This window comes from Plectropomus leopardus, chromosome 23 (genome assembly GCF_026936395.1).
Source record: "Plectropomus leopardus strain MGB_pleo_1.0 chromosome 23, ASM2693639v1, whole genome shotgun sequence".
Classification (NCBI taxonomy): domain Eukaryota; kingdom Metazoa; phylum Chordata; class Actinopteri; order Perciformes; family Serranidae; genus Plectropomus; species Plectropomus leopardus.
This window is the reverse complement of record NC_142198.1, coordinates 2,396,219-2,416,049: the sequence shown is the minus strand read 5'-3', so window position 1 is coordinate 2,416,049 and position 19,831 is coordinate 2,396,219. Positions and strand designations below refer to the sequence as shown.

The 19,831-nt window shown below is 38.7% G+C and overlaps 1 protein-coding gene across 3 annotated transcripts in view; it reads left to right on the top strand.

The window, feature by feature from the left end:
• Window positions 1-19,831, top strand: part of mllt3 (MLLT3 super elongation complex subunit) — a 68,482-nt gene that overhangs the window by 30,088 nt on the left and 18,563 nt on the right. For all 3 annotated transcript variants that reach the window (XM_042512543.2, XM_042512542.2, XM_088074007.1), the window contains exons 3-8: window positions 606-688; window positions 1,777-1,920; window positions 4,938-4,976; window positions 6,064-6,192; window positions 9,865-10,443; window positions 18,834-18,903. In XM_042512543.2, the coding sequence (XP_042368477.1) occupies window positions 606-688; window positions 1,777-1,920; window positions 4,938-4,976; window positions 6,064-6,192; window positions 9,865-10,443; window positions 18,834-18,903 (1,044 nt within the window). The remainder of the gene's footprint in view (window positions 1-605; window positions 689-1,776; window positions 1,921-4,937; window positions 4,977-6,063; window positions 6,193-9,864; window positions 10,444-18,833; window positions 18,904-19,831) is intronic.

The window sequence follows — 19,831 nt, the reverse complement described above, 5'->3', positions numbered from 1 at the left end:
CGCACACAGGGACTTAATTGGTACCCTTCTGAGTCCACTGGGAGAGAGGCTGACAAACACACACCTCTGGGAGAGAACACCTGAGCTCCAGCAGAGTTTGTTTGTCTTAAAAGTACCTTGGGGATAAGGGGGAAGTCTTCTCTTGTCATGAGCAGGGTGAATTCTCAAGCTTGAAAGGCCCTGCTTCTAATTTGCACCTCAGTTTTTGCACGATATCAGTGCAGACAATGGAAATGGCAGTTAATGAGACCTCATGAGGATGCAGATGCAGCTTAGTGCTCAGTTCATTGGGTGAGAAGACTTTCAGGAGCAAAGGCAACAATTACATGTATTAGTAATATTTCTGTGTCCAGAATAGTGAGAGAACGTGATAATTGTAATAATGGTACGGACTGTAGGAGTTCGTCAGAGCGCCTGTCCCCCAGCAACACATACACACACACACACACACACACACACACACACACAGTGCTGCTGTGCACTGAGGCATCTGCTTTACATTTTCTGCAACTAAATGAATTTAAAGCGGTCTCTGCATTTTGTTGGTCCCCTTGTGTTGAAGGTCAACGGCCTCTCTTTAATGGCAAATTTCTCTTTCATTTCAGTGTGCAAGGATCCACCATACAAAGTGGAAGAGTCTGGATACGCAGGCTTCATCTTGCCTATTGAAGTTTACTTCAAAAATAAGGTACATTGAGCTATTTATTAAATTTATTCTGAGTCTCTTTCAGTGTCTTCATGTGCATGTTCTACTAGTTTTATTGTGGTTGTCTGACAGTATGAGAATCTTTCAATAAGGTTTTTTACTTTGGGGTTTATATTATATTGACATACATCTGTAGAGTTTTTACCCATACTCCATTTTGATTATTTTGATTATTTTATAGTGGATAGCTGAGGGGTGACATGAAATTAGCCACTGGCCGATCTCAAACCAGGAACATTTATCTAAATATAAGGCATTAACTGATATTGACATGTTTTTAATCAATCTTTAAACTATCTTATAAATGCTAAGACAAGGAGAGGAGAATTTTCATGGGTTTTTACCGATTGTAAAAACAATGAAATCACTAATGGGAACCCAAAGGATAGAATGTCAGAATTGACTTGAGTTTCAGTATCTGCATTAACCCTCTGAAACCTGAGCAAATTGACTTGATTTCTTGCAAAAACATAGAGAGAAGACAATGAGCACCTTGAAAAAAAAACAAAAGTTTGCCAAATATTTGCAAAAAAAATGTTAAAGAAAGTTACCTGAAAATATGCAAAAAAAACTTGAAAAAAGAAAATTACCTGAAAAAATGTGCTTAAAGCTTTTTTGAAACCTGAGCAAATTGACTTGATTTCTTGCAAAAGCATGGGCAGAAGGCAAATGGCAACTTTCTACCTCAAAATTATGACTTTTTGTGTCATAATTTCAACTTTTCATTTCATAATTTTGACTTTTTATCTCATATTTTTGACTTTTTATCTCATATTTTTGACTTGGTTTCATAATTTGTTTTTTCTATCATAATTATGACCTTGTTATCATTTTGACTTTTCATCTCATAATTTTGACTTTGATCCCCTTTTATTATCAAGGCTGAGTTTTGCTCTTGTTTTTTTCTTTCACTGGTGGAGATGGGTCCGGCAGAAACACGTTTGTGTTTGGATGTGGCTGCAGTGTTGAGGTGATGCAGCGTGGTGTTGTTGTTAATGTTCAGTCCTGATAGACTGACAGTGACTGTTCTCCTTTTCTCCCTCTCTGGGTGAATCTCCACTTCTCCTCAGGAAGAACCCAAGAAAGTTCGCTTTGATTATGACCTGTTCCTCCACCTGGAGGGCCACCCACCTGTCAATCATCTCCGCTGTGAGAAGCTCACCTTCAACAACCCAACGGAGGAGTTTCGGAGGAAGCTATTGAAAGCCGGAGGGGTAGGAGTGGGAGGAGGGGGCAGGGCCTTGACTGACAATTCCTATTGCAGTACACCAACCTCTGCTGCAGCCTGCCCAGAAGGAAAAACTCTCATCTTTATTTTTATTGGGAAAGTTGATGGGAGTTCAGTGTGTGTGTTCAGAAACACTCCTGTACGCATAGATACAGTTCTATACAATCAGCCTGCTGTTTTCAGCTGAGAACATTAAATTATTGAGTCAAGCCACTCATTATTACACAGACTAAGATTCCTGGTCCAGATAAGAGACAAATAATACTGTCACCATTTCCCATCAAAAAACTTGGCACTCAGATATTCTTTTTTTTTTTTGCAAAGGGTGAATGCCATTTAAGTGTTTGTGATCCTGCTACTGTGCCTGTCACACACACAGTGACAGGAATGATCATTTTACCCAACAATTATTATATATACAGGTTTATTAACTGATTGGAGACATTTCAGCTCACCCTGAGTGGAGCACTGTCCTGCAGCACAGAGCAGGTGAATTTCAATATCTTCCAGTAATGAGGACACGTATGCTTTCAGATGCACAGCAAAATTTAACAGACTAATTAAGAACACCGGACATCAACTGTTGCAGTTTTTTAACTTCACAAACTATACAGTGTCACCACTGCCGACAAGCAGTCGAAGCCTCACCACGCTCTTTCTCACCGAACACTGAAGCACTGTAATTGCATCTCTCTCTCTCCCTCTCTCTCTGTCTCTCTCTCCTGAAATGCTGAAATCTGTTGGGGGTTGGGATCCAATCTCTTCCTCACTTCCCTCATCTGTGAAGTGCACGGTCACTCCCCACAGTGAAGCTGTGAAGCGCACAACTTTATTCTCGTGATATTAGGAGTTTATTCTGAAAAATTGCATCTTTTTTTCTTGTAAAATTTCGGCCTTATTCTCATAGTATCATGATGTTTATTCTCGAAATTATGACTTCATTCTCAAAATTGAACATGTTTTCTTCTTTAACATGGCCCTAATCCTTCGTTGTACTTTTAGACACTGAGTGTAAAACAATTTTTAGATTATACAGTGGCTCAGTTTTGCTGAGAATATAATCAATGTGAAGTTTAAAGAAAAGTTGAGAATCAGGCCTTTGAGGAAGCCTAATGTTTCAGCTAGAAACATCTAAACAACATCTAAAGTTGCAGCTTGGGAGATCCTAATCATGTTTTTTTTTCCTTGGTCCTGATCCGAGTCCTTGGGATTTGCCAATACAAAATGTTATCTGGGACTTGTATTTACCTAAATGTGAATTAAATATGCATCTAACACATTGAAATAAGAGCTGTAGCTATTAAACTCAGATCACATTTCTTTCCACAAGCTGTTTGATCTAAATATTGAAGGTCCTGAAGCACACCGAGCCGGCTGTAGCCAAGCTTTAGTTTGGACTTACGTTGAGTCACTCAGAGAAGGATCATATGAGCTGCAGCTAAAGCCGCCTGCCACATGTGACGTTTGTCATTTTAACCAGTGAGAGGAAAGTGTGCGCTGGCTGAATGAGAAGCTGCTCTCTCAGGGTTGTGTTGATTGCTCTTGGCTATTATGAGAGGACAAATAGCAGCTTTGTTCCAGTCGGAGCTGAGTAAATGTGTCTGTTTATCCACCCTGAGTGTCACTATGTTACTTTGATTTAGCTGACGCTGTTATCCAAAACCACAACCCAAAAATCACGACAACCACACAAGGTGATCAGCTTCAGCATAAATAACAAAATACACCAGAACACAGTATGGAATTATGATGGGCTCTATTTTAGCCAACTCTGAACGATTAACCCTTTGAAATCTGGAGTGACATCACTTTCTTTGTGTTGCTTTCAGATGCCTTTCAAAAGTATTTAAACTTTAAAACCTTGGACAAATTGATGTAATTTCTTTCAAAAACATGGTAAAAAGGCAATAACCAACTTCATAAAGATTTTTTTCCACAAATTGAAAGAAATTAGTAGATTTAGAAAATAATTTTATAAAAGGCAAAAAAAATGTCTATGGAGAAAAGAACAAAAAACTCGGGAAAAGCTACATTTGTTATTGTCACAATTACATAATTAAAATTATGTTTTAAAGTTATTAGGATTTTTAGGTACTTTTTAATGGTCATTTCTGTGTTTGTTTTTTTTTTTTTAATTTTTCTAATACTTATCTTCAGGTATTTTCTTTTTCCCAATTTCTTGCTCATTTTTGGGTAATTTCTTCAACTTCTTGATGACTTCTTCCCAGTTTTTGAAAGAAAGTAAATTTGCTCAGATTTTAAAGGGTTAAAGTTAGGGGTCCACAGGTTATCAGCCTGGCTGAGTGTCAAGGCTTGTATTTGTCATTTATTTAAAAAAAATAGATGCAGGGAACTTGCTGTACATGATGTTGAAAGTTTCAGTTTTTATTAAACATTTGCCAAAGGGATTTAAACAAAGTTTTGTGTTGGAGTTTGTTACATTCCAAATTCTAAATTAATTAAAGTATTTCAATTTTTTTGTAAGTGCATATCAGTTTTCAAATATCGGTTATCGGTCTCACAAAGTACTAATGATCAATATCAGCCCTGAAAAAACAATATTGGTTGGCCCGTAGTTCACCTGGAGCAAACCTTACACCGTCTTTGGGATCTGCTTGGCATATCCCAGGTTGCTTTGCGATTGTGGGGTGCAGTCAGTCTGTAGCTCCCCTGTCAGAGGAGCCCTGCAGTCTGCAGGTTTTATGACTGAAGCTAAGTGCTCTCTATTTACTTAACTCTGCAGCCTCCTCTCAGCCTCTAAAAGGGCTCTAATCCTGACAGAGACCATGTCAAAGCTCACAGTCTCTACTGTCAGGACCAGAGGCTCACCGCTCAAACACCTGATTACATTCTTCTGCACAGTTTCATTCAATACAAAGTTACAAGTTTGGATGTTAATAATGTAAGGAGCATTTGGCTAAGCTATAATTCTTTGTTTGTTTGTTTTTTTAATGTAATGAGTCTCTAGATATTGATTCATCTCTTTTGTTTTCTCTTTAACAGCAACGGGATCCTCACAAACGAAGTTCAGAAGACTCAAAAGTAAGATTTTCAACATGTTCTGGGGGTCGTGGGTGAAACTGGCGTGTTCAGAAGACTAACGATTTAGGCGCATTTATAAAGTGGCTTCACATTGCTTTTTGTGAAATGATACCAGCACTTTTTTTTGTCCTGGCTGGGAGAGTTACTGTTTTGTGCTTCAGCACTCCAACACAGACACACTGAAGCAGCTGTGTTGTCTTTACTTGCATATTCTGGCCATGGCTCTAACCCTGTAATGACTGCAAAATATTCCAGCAAGAACAGGCAGCTTTACATGTATGAATGTGTGCTGTGTAGACACTAGGGATGGCAGTGTCTTCATTTTCTCTCTAAAGTCTAATAAAGGCCTTGTTTAGTTCATACTTTAAACAATTCCAGACTGATTGCATTAATCCTCATTTGTCTGATAAATGTGAGGTCTCGTTGTTATTTAACAAATACACAAATGAGGAGCAAATATTCAAATATAATATACACTTGAATGATTTTTTATGGTGGCTAAAATATGTTTTGTTGCGTCCCCGTCCAGAGCAGGACATCACTTAGCTTCTGTCAGTGTTGTGGGACTCTACTTTGTTTATCAGAGGGGGGTGGCTGAATTGTAACTTTTTTGTTTAAAATAAATATAAGATACTACCTTTTCAAGTAGTAGTGCCCCTTACCGAAGCCAAAATTAAACACACAAGTCCCTCCTCAGTCTTGACATTTTTTTAATGCCCCCCCCTGTTTTGCAGCACCCCTTCCCCCCTCAAAAGTAACTAACAGTCCCTGTCCCTAACGACAGAGGGAGGCCGGCACAGCAACGAAGAGCTGAACAGAACGCTGAGTCCAGTTAAAGTCAGACTGAGGTCACATTATCTAGGTGTGGTCATCCGACAATTGACAAATTCGATTTAGTCCGATTTCAGTCAGACTAAAATGTTAACATGGATCTTAAAAGTCCACTTTAAGTAGGTCTAACAAAATAGTTCGACCTTTTCTAACATCATGCACTGAGTGAAAATATTGCTGAGCATTCAAAGCCAGCTCTTTGTACTCAAAGGTTTTCCATCCTGATGGTTGTGATGTGTCACTGTTCCTCCGGCAGGTGATGGTAATGCAGGAGGGCTCCACCTCCCTTTTCGGTCAGCACCTGAAGCTGCCCACACTTCCCAACAGCTCGTTGACTTCCACCTTCTCTGACCCAAAGAAGAGCAAAAGCTTCCACGGGTCAAAGGTCAGTGCTGTTTCCAGGTATTCCCCTGGAGCAAGACAACCTACTCTTCTGCCTCCAGTCCCAGTCCCACCCAACTCTGAAACTTTTTACCTCCTCTAAGTATCCAGGCCCTAATCCCCTGCATATTTGGCAGCTTCAAAGACCTCCACCAGATTTAAACTCTGGGATTTCAAAGACATCCAACTTTGGCTTAAGCAAACTATATCTTGGCTGCTGCTTAGCCATGAGCATTTACTCCACTGACTCAGAGACATGCTGTAAATCTTTGACAACCTGTGGCTTTGACGGGGCCCAAATTTTGCCGTGATGTCTATTTGAAAACAAACTTATGCATATACGTTTTAGATGATAATATGAAATAATTACTAAAAAGATTTAGAGATGGATGTGGGGACAACAGGAGGCATAAATGGTGTGCGCAGAAGCTCCATGTGAGATTTAAAACATTATCTGGTGAAGCATTAAATCATGTATGTCAATAAGCTGGCATGTTGTTTCCATTATGTCTTATTTTTAGTCCCTTTAAATAGTGTCATTTAAGAGCAGGTTAGGAGAGGCCCATTTCACATGGAAACAGTTTCCAGTCTAAACACAGTGTGCGTGATGAATTACTTGTGGAGCAGGAGGTCACACACACACACGCACACTTACACACGCACACTTACACACTTACTCTGTACTCCCACCTCTCTGGCTCCATCACATGTTGAGAATTATTGCACTGGTATTAAAGCACATCAAACATTTTTATAATAAATCAAAACTATTTGACAAAAGGTCATGCATACTGCTTGTCCCACATTATTTATTAAAACCCTGTTATTACACTACTGCACCTGAAATATTTCAAACCAAAACAGTGAATTTAAGATACGTTTAGATCAGACTTCATTGGGGGAAATTTACGTGTTACAGCTGCACAAAAGGCATAGAGAAAAAAAAAAGAAATATCTGAAGTATATAAATAATTGTGTAAATGTGAATAAGCAAAAGTATTTAGCCCAGTAGAACAACTCTGCAACCCTTTTTTGAGGTAGTATATTCTATTATTACAGGTAAGTATAATTAATGAATATAATAAATGTGAAAATAAAACAAAAATGAAAGTATATAGCAGTTATGTGATACATTTACATAGAGCCTGACAGATATTTGATATTTGGGGTTGATGCCAATACTGGGGACTAAAACATTTCAACGTTAATATATCTGCCAATATTATAGTTTTTACAGTTTAACAATAAACTTTAATGTGAAAAATTGACATCAGTGCACCAATATCAGACAATAAAATTGCCTGTTCAGTACTATGTATTGAATATTTATTCACAATATATGTAATATATACACCATTCAACGTAAATGTCTAGAGAGATACACTATTCTCTTTATAAGTGTGGTATATAAAGTATATAATATAGAATTTGATATAAGTGATTTGATATATGCAGGTCTCAAAGACATGAACTAACCTAAAAAATGATGAGTTTTTAAAGGCTAATCTATTCATCCGTTTTATGCCCCTTACCTGTCCCAGGTCACATTTATTTATTAATTATATCATGATGAATTATTGTTATATACTGTGGAGAGTACTTACACAATGTGATTTAATAACAAATATTTTTTAGGTTCTATTGTAAATACTGGTACACTATGATACATACTTTCATACTTAAGCTTGTATGATTGTGTTACATCTGCATTCTATGTGGTAAAAAAAGGTCTTAAAAAATCTTAAATTCAGGTGAACCCTGCAGTAACCCTGAATATAATGCAATATAATATAATAATATGTAACTAGTATGCCAAACAGTTATAATATATATACATACTATATACATGAGGATATATAAAAGAATAATGAACATTGTGTGCACATAAATTAAGTAATATATTGTAATATATTGGAGTGTTAAATGTTGTAACTCCTTTTAGTGAAATCATAATAAAATATGTGAGAATAACTTAACTTAGACCTTTTGTTCACTTTAAAGAATGAATCCATAGACAGTAAAAAAAAAAAATAATCAGCATCTGTTTGTAATGATGATGCAGTTTTACTTTCACTCTGACAGTATTATCATTTTCAGCTCTTGAGTGATTTACATGAACTTTGGTCACCTGCTAACCTGCCAATGTCACGGTGCTGAAAGGTTTGTTAAAAAGTGCCACTTTCGTGATCTCCTCAATGGTGATGGCACCGGAGGTGCTGTGCCCCCACCTCCCCCTCCAGGAGCACTAAAGCAGTTTTATGTTGAGCTGCTTTGGGAGGGCACGCTGGAGTTTAGAATGAGCCGGCAGCTTTACATCCTGAGGTCCCGGGGTCACCAGCAGATAGACAAAATGAAAGGTTTTAGAGGTGGTTTGGCGAAGTTGTACCACACCCCGTCGTCTAGACTGCTTTAATGGGTTTACTACATTGATGAAATATTGACAAGGGGGCTGGAGGTGAGACCCAGGGACAAATGGCCCCCGTCGTTAGAGGGAATGCATTTCCTCCTTTCTCCACGTTGCCCTTCGCTCCACTTTTAAGGTTGCGCATGTGTGGCTGTTGAAAAGGCCCCCTCACACCACGGAACAGCACTGTTCAAAAGAAGTCCTGAGTTTGCTCTTTAAGCCCATAGATGAGGACTAAGAAGAGCCTTTTGATTTTCTTTTAAGAATAGACTTCTTTTCACAGATGGTAATGCCAAACTGCAGGGTGGCATGCATGTTTTCTCTTGTGTAAAAGGCAGAGGATTAATCTTCATTTGACCTAGCTGTCTGGATTTTGCTCACTTTGTTGTTTTTTTTTTTTGTATGAAACATTGTAGAAGTACTACATGTAGTCTAACTTGCAGTCCAAAGTCGACTTAACATGAACAGTAAGAGGACAAGAAACTCACAGGAGACGTTTTTCTCTGCTGTAGAGTAGGGTTTGAATGTTGCTTGAAAAAGATATATTACATTTTTTTGGGTAATTGAGTTATTTTCAGTGGCACTTAGATTAGTTATGATCCTAGCACTACAAGCCCATACCATCCTCAAACTACGGTCTTTCTCAGGGGCTAATTATGCCCTTGCCCTATTATGTTTGCCGGCTGACCTAAAGTGGGATTTCCCTCCACTGTGCTCCATAATCCTTTGAGCTGAAGTTTACTCTTCCGTAGATTAAATTATTCTGTGTAATTCTGCTCTAACACCTTAAATGTTGGTTCAAACTTCTTGGTGTTTTTTATTTCACACATGACGTAACATGCCATTATGCAGTCTATACATAATAATTTAGACTGCCAATAATTTCGTACATACTCTTCGCTGTAATTGGTACCTTCATTTTGTTTTGATTTCTTGTCTTCTTTTGTTTTCCCTGAGTTTTTTCCAATGAATTTATAAAATTTGACTTTTGGGTCAAATCCCGACGCAGGGACTATGGAGCATATACCTAGACCAGTTCAGGTCCGGTTGAGGCGTATAAGTGAAAGAGTAAATTAATCCCCAGCCGCATTAGCCAAGTGTGTTAATCCAATTTAAAGAAATTAGACATAGTATGATTTCAATCTGACTTTAATGTTTACATATGTATTTTAAAAGTCCAGATTTAGCTGAACTAAGACAACAATTCAACTTTCTCTAAAATCATGTGGACATACTGTAGGATCTTTCTCATTTGTTAGTTTTGTTTCACAGGATGGCTCCAAAGGAAGCAGCACCACCCTCCTCACCACCGCCACGACCACCAGCACCAACAGCAGCAGCTTCTCCAAACTCCACAAACCCTCCAAGGACCACAAAGACAAGCCTCCAAAAGACTTGAAAGAGCCCAAAAGTGCCTTCAGAGACTCTGGCTGGGAACCCAGCAAAGCCCCCAAAGAACCTTCCAGGAAACCCAAAGAGAACCAGCCACTTAGAGATACAAATCCCAAGATGGGCTTCAAGGAACCCAAGTCCTTGTCTAAGGAGCATCGGACTGAGGTGATGACCCATGGGTCAGGGCTAAACAAGCGTCTGTCCACCCCTGATGGTGACGATCACATCACCAAAAAACGTAAAAAGGGATGTGTGGATGTATCAGGGAAGCAGACTTCAGGGTCAGACGCTCTACATTTGGATAAGAAACTGTTGAAGGATAGATCGCAGCTGCGTACGAGTAAAGTGCGACCGGAAGGCGATGAGGCAGAGCGCAGGAAGGTGCAGACACTTCCTCCATTCCAGGAACTGGTGGATCCCAATGACTCAGACATGGAGGACCAGTCCAACAAATCGGATGTAAGTAGAACTTGTTTTTGGACTTTAAGTTGTTATCATAATCAAGAGTTTTAAGGAGTTCTTGGACTGTTGTCGCTGATTTAATAGATTTATACACTTATTACAAGGACACTCATTTCCTTTTTATCATCATGGGGGTTTAAGGAGCAGCTGTCTCACCTTTGTACGATTCCAGCACACTGGACTCACCGATTTGAGCTTTCAGGTCACTTTACTGGAAGAAGGGAGGGGTTGTGGAAAGCTATCTAATTCTTCCAAGGTTTTAAAGGGGAGGATTTGTTGGTGGTCAGTCCTTCCTTGGCGTTGAAGGGCTATAAAAAGAAATGACCAACAGAGAGAATCGTCTTTAATGGTGGTCTGGTGGACTCAAAGGGGCTGGGCAGGGGGATTGGAAGAAGGGGTGGGCACCATTAACTAGTGGGAGTTCAGCTGCGTTCATCTGGGTGGCCAAACAGGAAGTGGACAAAACTGGACTCTCTTTTGTTGCCCTGTTAACAGCAATTGACCAAATTTGCCTGCTTAAAATGTGCTTGTGTTGGAAGTAACATGGATATAGAATGCTCTAATATGTATTCCTCTTTGCTTCCACATCAACAGCAGGATTAGAAAAACTTTATGTCTACAGTGGCTCCTTTCATGAATAGGTTGACGTTTGACTGGGTTGCCTGGTCCACGCACATTTGGTGGGGAACCTTCCCATAAAGAAGGGCTGTTTTAAAGCCAAATAGTAGACAAGAAAGATTTATGGTTTTACAACACCTGAGGAGAAAGGGGAGACGAGGCAGTGAATAGCAGAGAGTTCCCCTTTAATCCTTTTAGCTTTTGAAAGAAGAAAGTGGGTGAGCATTTGTGGAAGAAAGGTCCCCGTGCTTTGAGCAGTTTTCTTTTATGCAATGTTGTTTTCATTTCTATTCTCCAAAGCTTGTATAAAGCGTGGGTCTTTATGTATCTTTCTCTGTAGGGGCAGCTTGTTTAGCCAGGGGAGTTATGGCTCAACACTAGCAGGACCGGTGTTTTTCTCTGCGCTGGATGGAAATGCCTTTTAAGTTTCCCCACACAGGGACTGGGGGTCGCGTTTGGTTGTAAAGGGGATGTGGGGTGACAAATGCCAGGTGTTTGATTCTCTCCAGGCTAGCAACTCTGGTGGCCAGCGCTGGGCCGACACAGAGCGCCGCTCTCATTTCTCATGTGACCGCTTGTTTGATCTCAGTGTTTTTCTGTGAGCAGCGGGCCAGAAACAGCAGAGAGGAGGAAATGTGGAGTAGGTGATGACATGAAGGGAAAGCAGGCTGGTGTGTTCGCATGAGAAACTTGTTTTTAGCACGCTGAATGTGGGCACAGAGTGATTTGTCACCTGCACAGGTTTGTGTAAACTTCAGCCCAAATATATTAAAATTCACATCATCACAGAGACATGCATTAAGGATGGCCTACAGTATTTTTTAGGTGACTCATAGTATGTGATATTTGAATGATGAATTATAAATATTGTCAACATTATAGCAAGAGTTTGGTGGGCAAGTTTAATATATGACTCAGTTTGAGAAACAACTTAACCCCTCAACTGGTCTCATCCAGTGAAAATAATTTCTTAGATTGTGATTTCACAAATCACATTTCATAAAACACAACATTTTAACAAACACAACATTTTACAAAACACATTTTACAGGTCACTACATTTTACAAACCCTTTTTACATAACATTTTGTAAGATATTTCACAAAGTACAATTCCCATTACATATGTTTTTAAAAAACATATATGGCATTACACATTTTAGGAAACACTTTCATGCAGCATTCAGGAAACATCACACAAAACATTACAACATTTCACAAAACACAAAGGCGTTAGGGGAGACTTAGCCAGGAATGGGAAGGTACATTTAGACAATGATTTGTCACAACTGATTGGATGCACCGTCCCTCATTATGTGATGCACTGCAATGCTTCCACTGCCTCTGTTTTATGAAATGTTGTGTTTTGTAAAACATGTTTTGTGAAATATTGTTGTGATTTCTGAAATGTCTTCATTGAATGTCATGTTTTGACTCTCAGGGCCACTGTACTTTGTACAGTATCAACTTAAAAAGTTCATTAGATTTGAGCTTGTTTTGGGATTTTTATTACTAAACCAGCAAACTGGAGGGTGGGTGTGCACATTATTTTATTCTGACACATAAAAACAAATTCGATTACTTTTGAAAACCTCATATCATACATCAGGAGTGAGTTTTTTCTTTGACTGATTTTCTGGAGGGAAACCACCAGAAAAGGTCTGGTTTGAAAATTCTGTTTTTTGGGTGTGGGGCCAACAAGAGTGCTAGAAATTACTCAGTCAGGCTACATCGTTTCAGTCAGATATTACAGCTACCATACAGCTGAGAAACCCATTAAAGGGTTAACGGCAGCAGAGTGAAAATGAGCTGATACTTTTATGTTGCAAACCACAACATCTCATTATAATGAGTTGGCTGTGTTCGAATGAATCTACAGCGTCAGACTGGAAGGCTTCTTAATTCACATTAAAACAGTTGTGTTTGGACAGCCCCTGCTGAATTAGACAAGCACACTAAATGCTCGTGGTCACTTTGGTCTTGTTTGCTGGCATTTCTTTTTGGCCGTCCTAACTGTGCCAAGAGTTAAGAGAAGAAGCCAGATTAATGCCGGCGGACTCTGACTGAAGCCTATTTATTGTCTTTGAAGAGGGCAGCTTTGGTGGCTTTGAGGAAAGCAGGACAAAAAGCCCTTAAAAGGAGTGGTGCGAAGATTTATGACACTCTGAAGAAGCTGTCCCATAAACCAACAGACCAGCTGTGTGTTGTTTGTTGGCAGGAGGTGACAGCCATTGAAGTGGCTCTGCCTTTTGTCCTCTCTTCTCTCTTCTTCTCTCATGTTTCTTCTGGAGGTTGCTTCTCGCCCACTTTGTTTTCTTGGCCAGCTCTAGTTTGCAGCAGCAGCCTAGTCTTTGATTTTTGGTTTATATACTAACCTCCACAGTTGCTCCTCCACTGCGACTATTTAGTCTACTAAAATGGTCATGAGAAGGAGGGCGAAGTATTTCTTTGTATGTATTCTTTGGATGTAATAATGAAAATAATAGTCTTATTAGAAAGTAAACTTGTTTTAAAAAGACATCTTTATGAAAGCACCTCTAGGGACAGTGGACTGATACATGGCAGTCTTAATGTAAACAAAGCATTTAGATGAAAGGGTTAGGGTTAACCACAACCCAGAGCACTGCCGTGGTGTATGTTTTATGTCACACTAGAGGCCTGTTGACTCTGTTGAGTTACATGCCTCTATTGATTCTGCCTTCCCGGCATGCTGTCTGTAATCACACACTGATGCGGCATGATTCCTCCGTTGTTTAGTTGCATGTAAAAATGCAGAGAAGGCATGATAAAGGGACTTTCTCGCAGCTCTATAGCAGCATGATATCTGTGTAGCTGTGGCACTGCACTGCTGCTCCCCATATACAATTAACTCCCCACCTCGACTGCACCTCGCATATGGCACAGCACTCCTGCCTTCATTCGCGGTTTCATTTCAGTGTGCCACTAGGGAGCGCCTTTTTTCCAGTCCAATAGAAGCAGAGAGACCACAGCAGGACCAGAGGAGCAGGCCCTACTTCTGACCAGCTCCAGATACTCCGCATTTTAAGTGACTGGCAGAGAGCAAACTCCCTGTGTCAACGTTCTTCCTCACAAATGAGCTTCAGCTCTGGTCCTGATATATTTGTTAGTGATATAATGGAGGTGGTGTGCAGACAGGCGGGTGGTGTTACATACCTGTAGGAGACCAACATAACTGTGCCACAGTCCATCACCATTATGTTTCAGTGTTCCACCTTTTACCTGATAATGCCCTCTGAGGCTAATTTTAATTTTTGATTTTGGACTTTATAGATAAAATTGAAATTATTATGATAAAATTTTTTGTCCACCTGCCACTGTGGCTGGTGGATGCCAAAATCTACCAGCCACTCATGAGATTACTATTGTTTTTATGGCTGGTGAGTTCAGCAAATTTATCAGCAACCCACATATTTTACCAGCATTTGCTGTGTCCCTCTGCTGACCAGAGCTGAAGTGTTACTAAGTACATTTACTCAAGTACTGCACTGAAGTACAAATCTGAGGTTACTTTGACATTACTTGAGTATTTTAATCTCAGTCCACTTTCCACCTATGCCCCACTACACTTCAGAGGGAAATATTGTGCTTAAGATTTCTTTTCCACACAAACCCAAAGTATAAAAGTATACAAGTGCGGCTGAAATAATTAGTCGATTGATTAGAAAACCAATTGGGAACTATTTCTTTCATTGTGTAAGCCATTTTTAATGGAAAAAACATTTATTGGTTTTAAATCTCATATATACTGTATGTATAAGGAATTGCTTCTTTTTCTATTAATTATTTTCCTTATTTTGGATTTATTAGATTTATTTAAACCTTTTTGCATGTGTACTTTTACTTTTAATACATCTTCCTGAAATCACATTTTCTTTGTTTAAGTTTGTTTAGCAGTAGGCCTATCTCAGTTTCAATGTTTCGGCGCTGTTGCTACCTCCAGTGGCAGCTTTAAGGTGAGATAATTCTGTGCCCAAAAGGTGAAACAATGCATCCATTGTAGCGATGCGTGATTGCTATTTGTGATCATACCACATCGATAGGCAAGTCCTCCTCAAGTGTGACTTTTTTTTCTAATTTTTAAGGCATAAATCTGTTGTATCTAAGAAGTGTTTCACTCGCATTTGGAACTAAAAACAGATGTGTGGGAATTGTAAAATGTATTTAGGAGCACTGGCCTCATATATATGTCACTATTGACATATATATGTCTAAACATGTCTAAACATGTTTGAGATTCAGGTATTGTCAGGAATTTGTCATGTTTAACCTATAGGGAGTGTTTGGCATGTTTTACATGCTTTTCTTTATTTTCTTTATTCGTTTATTGATCATTTTGGCTGTGCTCATGCATATGGCATAAATTTTTTCAAGATTGTGTATTTAATTTTAAAATACACTGTGGAAACTAAATTGTTACATTCAGACTATTAAGGTCAAAAAATGCTCTACTGAAACCCATTCAAACAGCAAATTTTGATCTGATAACCATTAAAAAACAAAAACATGCATTGTATTATTTCTGGATGTCATCCTTGGAATTTGTCATTTTGACTATTTTCCACCTGATTACGTTATTTTTGCCATATTTGGCATATGGAGAAAATACATGCTATTTCCACTAGGTGCACTGTCACAGTTAATGCTGTTGCTAATCACTGAAATATCCCAGACTATCATCAGAAAAAAGAAAAAAAAAATCTACTTAGCATGTAGTATATTAAAAATATATTTTTCGTTTTTTTTTCATCTAAAAACATAGTGGCATCATAACAAAAGCCTTACAGGGTTAAAATTCTGAAATTCTGAAACATTTGATATGTATGATTAGGAGTTATGTTGGTTAAAAAAATAACTTGATGAAAGTAAAAAAAGCACGAGTGTAAAATATTTGTTAAAGCTTGATTCTGAAAAATACATTTTGTGTGCAGAGCGATACGGGTGTGTGTAATATTAAAGCGGGCCCCAGGGGTTAAATAATAATAATAAAAGTGATTCTGATTAACCTTAATGGCTACTTAAAATTGGCATTTGTGACCGTCTTTAGATTGAATTGACTAAACGTGTATCCTTCTCCCTGATCTTTAACATCATGAGAACCTCAGTGTAGCCTGAAGAAGTAAAATAAAAGGTACAGTGGGTACAAATGAATATTTAAATTCTTTTTGGCAGTACTGTTATGTGTATTTACAACATTGTGTTAAAGTTACTCATGAGGACAAAGTCAGGTATCCAGAGGCATCACAGTATGAGGCATGATGGTCCTCTGATGATTGCGTGTCCATATGGTTTGTTGGAATCTTAACACAAGGAAGACTGCCCGAACAAATCAAATATTTTCACCATATTGGCAACACTACCTTGAACCTTGGCTGTGGTTCAGAACTCACTCTCTGTGTCAGTGGCATTCTCCCATCTCTTCTCTTAAAGTCTCCAAACACAGTCAGCAGGCAGCATGTGTGACTCAGCCAAACACACGTACAAATGTCAGGAATGTGGAGAAAAGACTCAGCAGAGCACTTGGAGCTCTGCCCAATCTCACACCTTGGCACACCTGGGATCACTGCACAGAGCACACATGCTTGATGTATTGGTGACATCTAAAGGTTCCAAAAAGTATATGATGTGGACTCCTATGTGTGTGAACGTCTGAAAGGAGCTTTTTACTAGGGCTGGGTATTGTCAAGTACCTCACCATCAAATTCAATTTCAATTCTTTGGGTCATGATTCGATTCGATTCGATTTCGATTTCGATTCGATGTTGATCCAGTTGCTTTGATATCGATTCAGTTATGTGTGTTGATGTCAGAAATACCCAGATAATTCATTAGAATACCTTCTGATATGTGTTCAATAAAGCATGCATTATCTGTATGGATTTAGAACAAACTGACACCAAAACTTATTGTACCATTACATTACTCTTTATTAGATAAAAAATAAAACTAAAATACATTTGAAAACTCTTATATATTTTTGGGCATTTTTGCCTTTAATTGATAGGACAGCACAAGTGTGAAAGGGGGAGAGAGAGGGGGCAACATGAGGCAAAGGGCCGAGATTGGAATCGAACCAGCGGCTGCTGCGGGGAGGACATAGCCTCTATACATGGGGCGCCCACTCTATCCACCGAGCCACGAGGCGCTCCACTAAAATAAATTTAAAGTACAGCAAATTGCACATTTTTGCTTGAGTAGAAATTAACAAAAGTATTAAACACATATGCAGGATCTGTCAACCTGCATTTGTGTGTGATCCACAGCTTTAGCGTTAGCAACAGGTTGCAAAACATCTGACTGGTCAGCTCAAATGGTTACGTAGGTTCGTCGTATTGTTGCAGTGTTTTCACACTGACTCACGAGACTCACACACAACGTAACTACTATCGACTTCGTGTATCCAAACATCGGCTTTTAATGTTGTCGGCGCTGATTTTAACAAACTGCTACCTCGCACCACTGTTGCCACTTTGATCAATAAGCAACAGATGTTGTTTGGGGGTCAAGTGGGGCCTCTGAACAACATCAATCACACTCCAGCGGCACTCATACTGCCTGCACGAGAGCGGGGCCTCATTACAATGGAAATAATCAATTTCAGGATTTCATGAATCGATATTGAATTGGCAAAAAACATATTGCAATGCACTGATGAATCAATTTTTTTACCCAGCCCTACTTTTCACCATGTTCAGACTGTCTGTCTGTCTGTTGAGACTGTTTAACCCTTTGAAACCTGGATGGATATCAGTTTTTCCTGTTCTGCATTCAGATACATTTCACAAGTATTTAAACCTTGAAAACCTACACAGAAAAGTTTCGTTCTCTTCAAAAAACATGGAAAAAGGCAATGAGCAAATTGCAAAAAAATTGAAAGGGCCAAATAAACAACCTGAAAATTAAATGAATGTTTTAAAAAACAGAGAGAGAGAGAGAGAGAGAGATTAGAATATTATCAGAAAAATATCAAATAAAATCTAAAAACTTATTTAATTTATTTTTCATTTTTAGCACTTTATTTAAAGGTCATTTTCTTGTTTATTTTTGTGTTTTACTTTTGTTTTCTGTTTTTTTACATGCAATTTTCTTGCACATTTTTACCATTTTTTGGGCCATTTCTTGTTTAGTTCATATCATATCATATACTCATATGGTTATAATGGCAACATAATGACATCATACTCCTCTTTTTTTCACAGCAATACCTAGTATGGCTAGTAGTAGTAATAGCTAAAGTGGAGTAGCGTCAGTGGTGTGGGATCAGTGGCGTTGTTAGAGTTTGGTGTTAATATTGTAATATGCATCGTCCCAGACTTTTCACTCTTTTGGGGAAGTATGACGTTGAATTAAATGAAGTTGCGTGAAATTTAAAGTAGCAGAAATGCAAACACTTAAATAAAGTGCCAAAAATTTTACTGGAGTACTGTACTTGAATAAATGTACTTTGCTACTATACTCCATCACTGGATTTTGCTTATTCATAAGTTGGACCCTGCGTGTCCCAGCGCTGTAGATTTTCTATCTATGTCTGTACTCTCATGTCTGCTCTATTGGCCATTCATTATTTTATGTTTTTAATCACTTGCTCAATTATCAGTCATGAAAACTTCTGCTGTACAGAATGTGAAAACCATTTTAACTCTTTTTTAAGCCTTGGGTTGTGTTGATGTTGGTGAAAAACTATTGATCAAACTTCAGTCTGCTTCATGTATATTTTATTTTTCACAGTCTGTTTTCTCTTCTCCCTCCCAGTCCGAACAGCCCAGTCCAGCCAGTTCCAGTTCCAGTTCAGGCTTTGCTCCCACACACCACAAACGACAAGGTAATTATCTGGAACATGCATTCATTTCACCTGATCTCATTTTGTTTTTCTCAGTTAGAATTGATCAGTGTAATGGTCCCATGTAGCTAATAGGGGTGTAAATCACTGGTTTCATCATGATACAATATTATATCGATACTTTGGACAACAATACGATATTTGCCGGCATAACAAAGTCTACCACGATACCACGCCTGCAATCAATATGGGCTGATGTTATCTGCTCATTTAACACAGTCAGTTACAGAAGAAACTGCCACCCCTTTCTTTGCATTTGGCCAGAAAAGATGAAAACAACATATACATAATTGGAAATTATTAAAACCTGTTCATTCTGTTTGAAAATGCTTTCTGAAAAAAATGTTTTAATTTTAATTCAAACCATGATCTTTTTTCCTAAAACAAGATCTTTTCACTAAAGTACAAAACTCAATAATAACTATCAAGGGTCATAGACAAAACAACTGTCTTTTGTAGGTCGCATTTCCCCCACATACACAACATGCTAACTTTGTTAGCATAAGCCTATGGCATTTTACATTGCAAAAATTAGCTTAGTGGCTAGCAGACTTTTCCTTTACTCATAACCTAACCAGTTTAATATTATTTATGCTTTCTTTTACTCACCACTGGTTTAAGTCCCTGCATCTCCTGACAGAGCAGCACAGATGATTTTCAGTCAACATTGTTGAACAGAGCAGCTAACGTAACGTAAGAAAGAAGTCAGTCAAGTGGCCCGGCAGGTATGTCATGAATCCTTAGTGCGGCTTTTGTTTACATATGACGTGCGCCATCTGTTGACTCGCAGTTTCTCTGAAAACAAAACATTTCCACAGCGATGATTTTTTCCAGTGTAAACAGCGTTATCCTCATCATCTTTCTCTTGGCTGCTCCCCATCATCTGCCTGATGCTGTGTGACGGTGACAC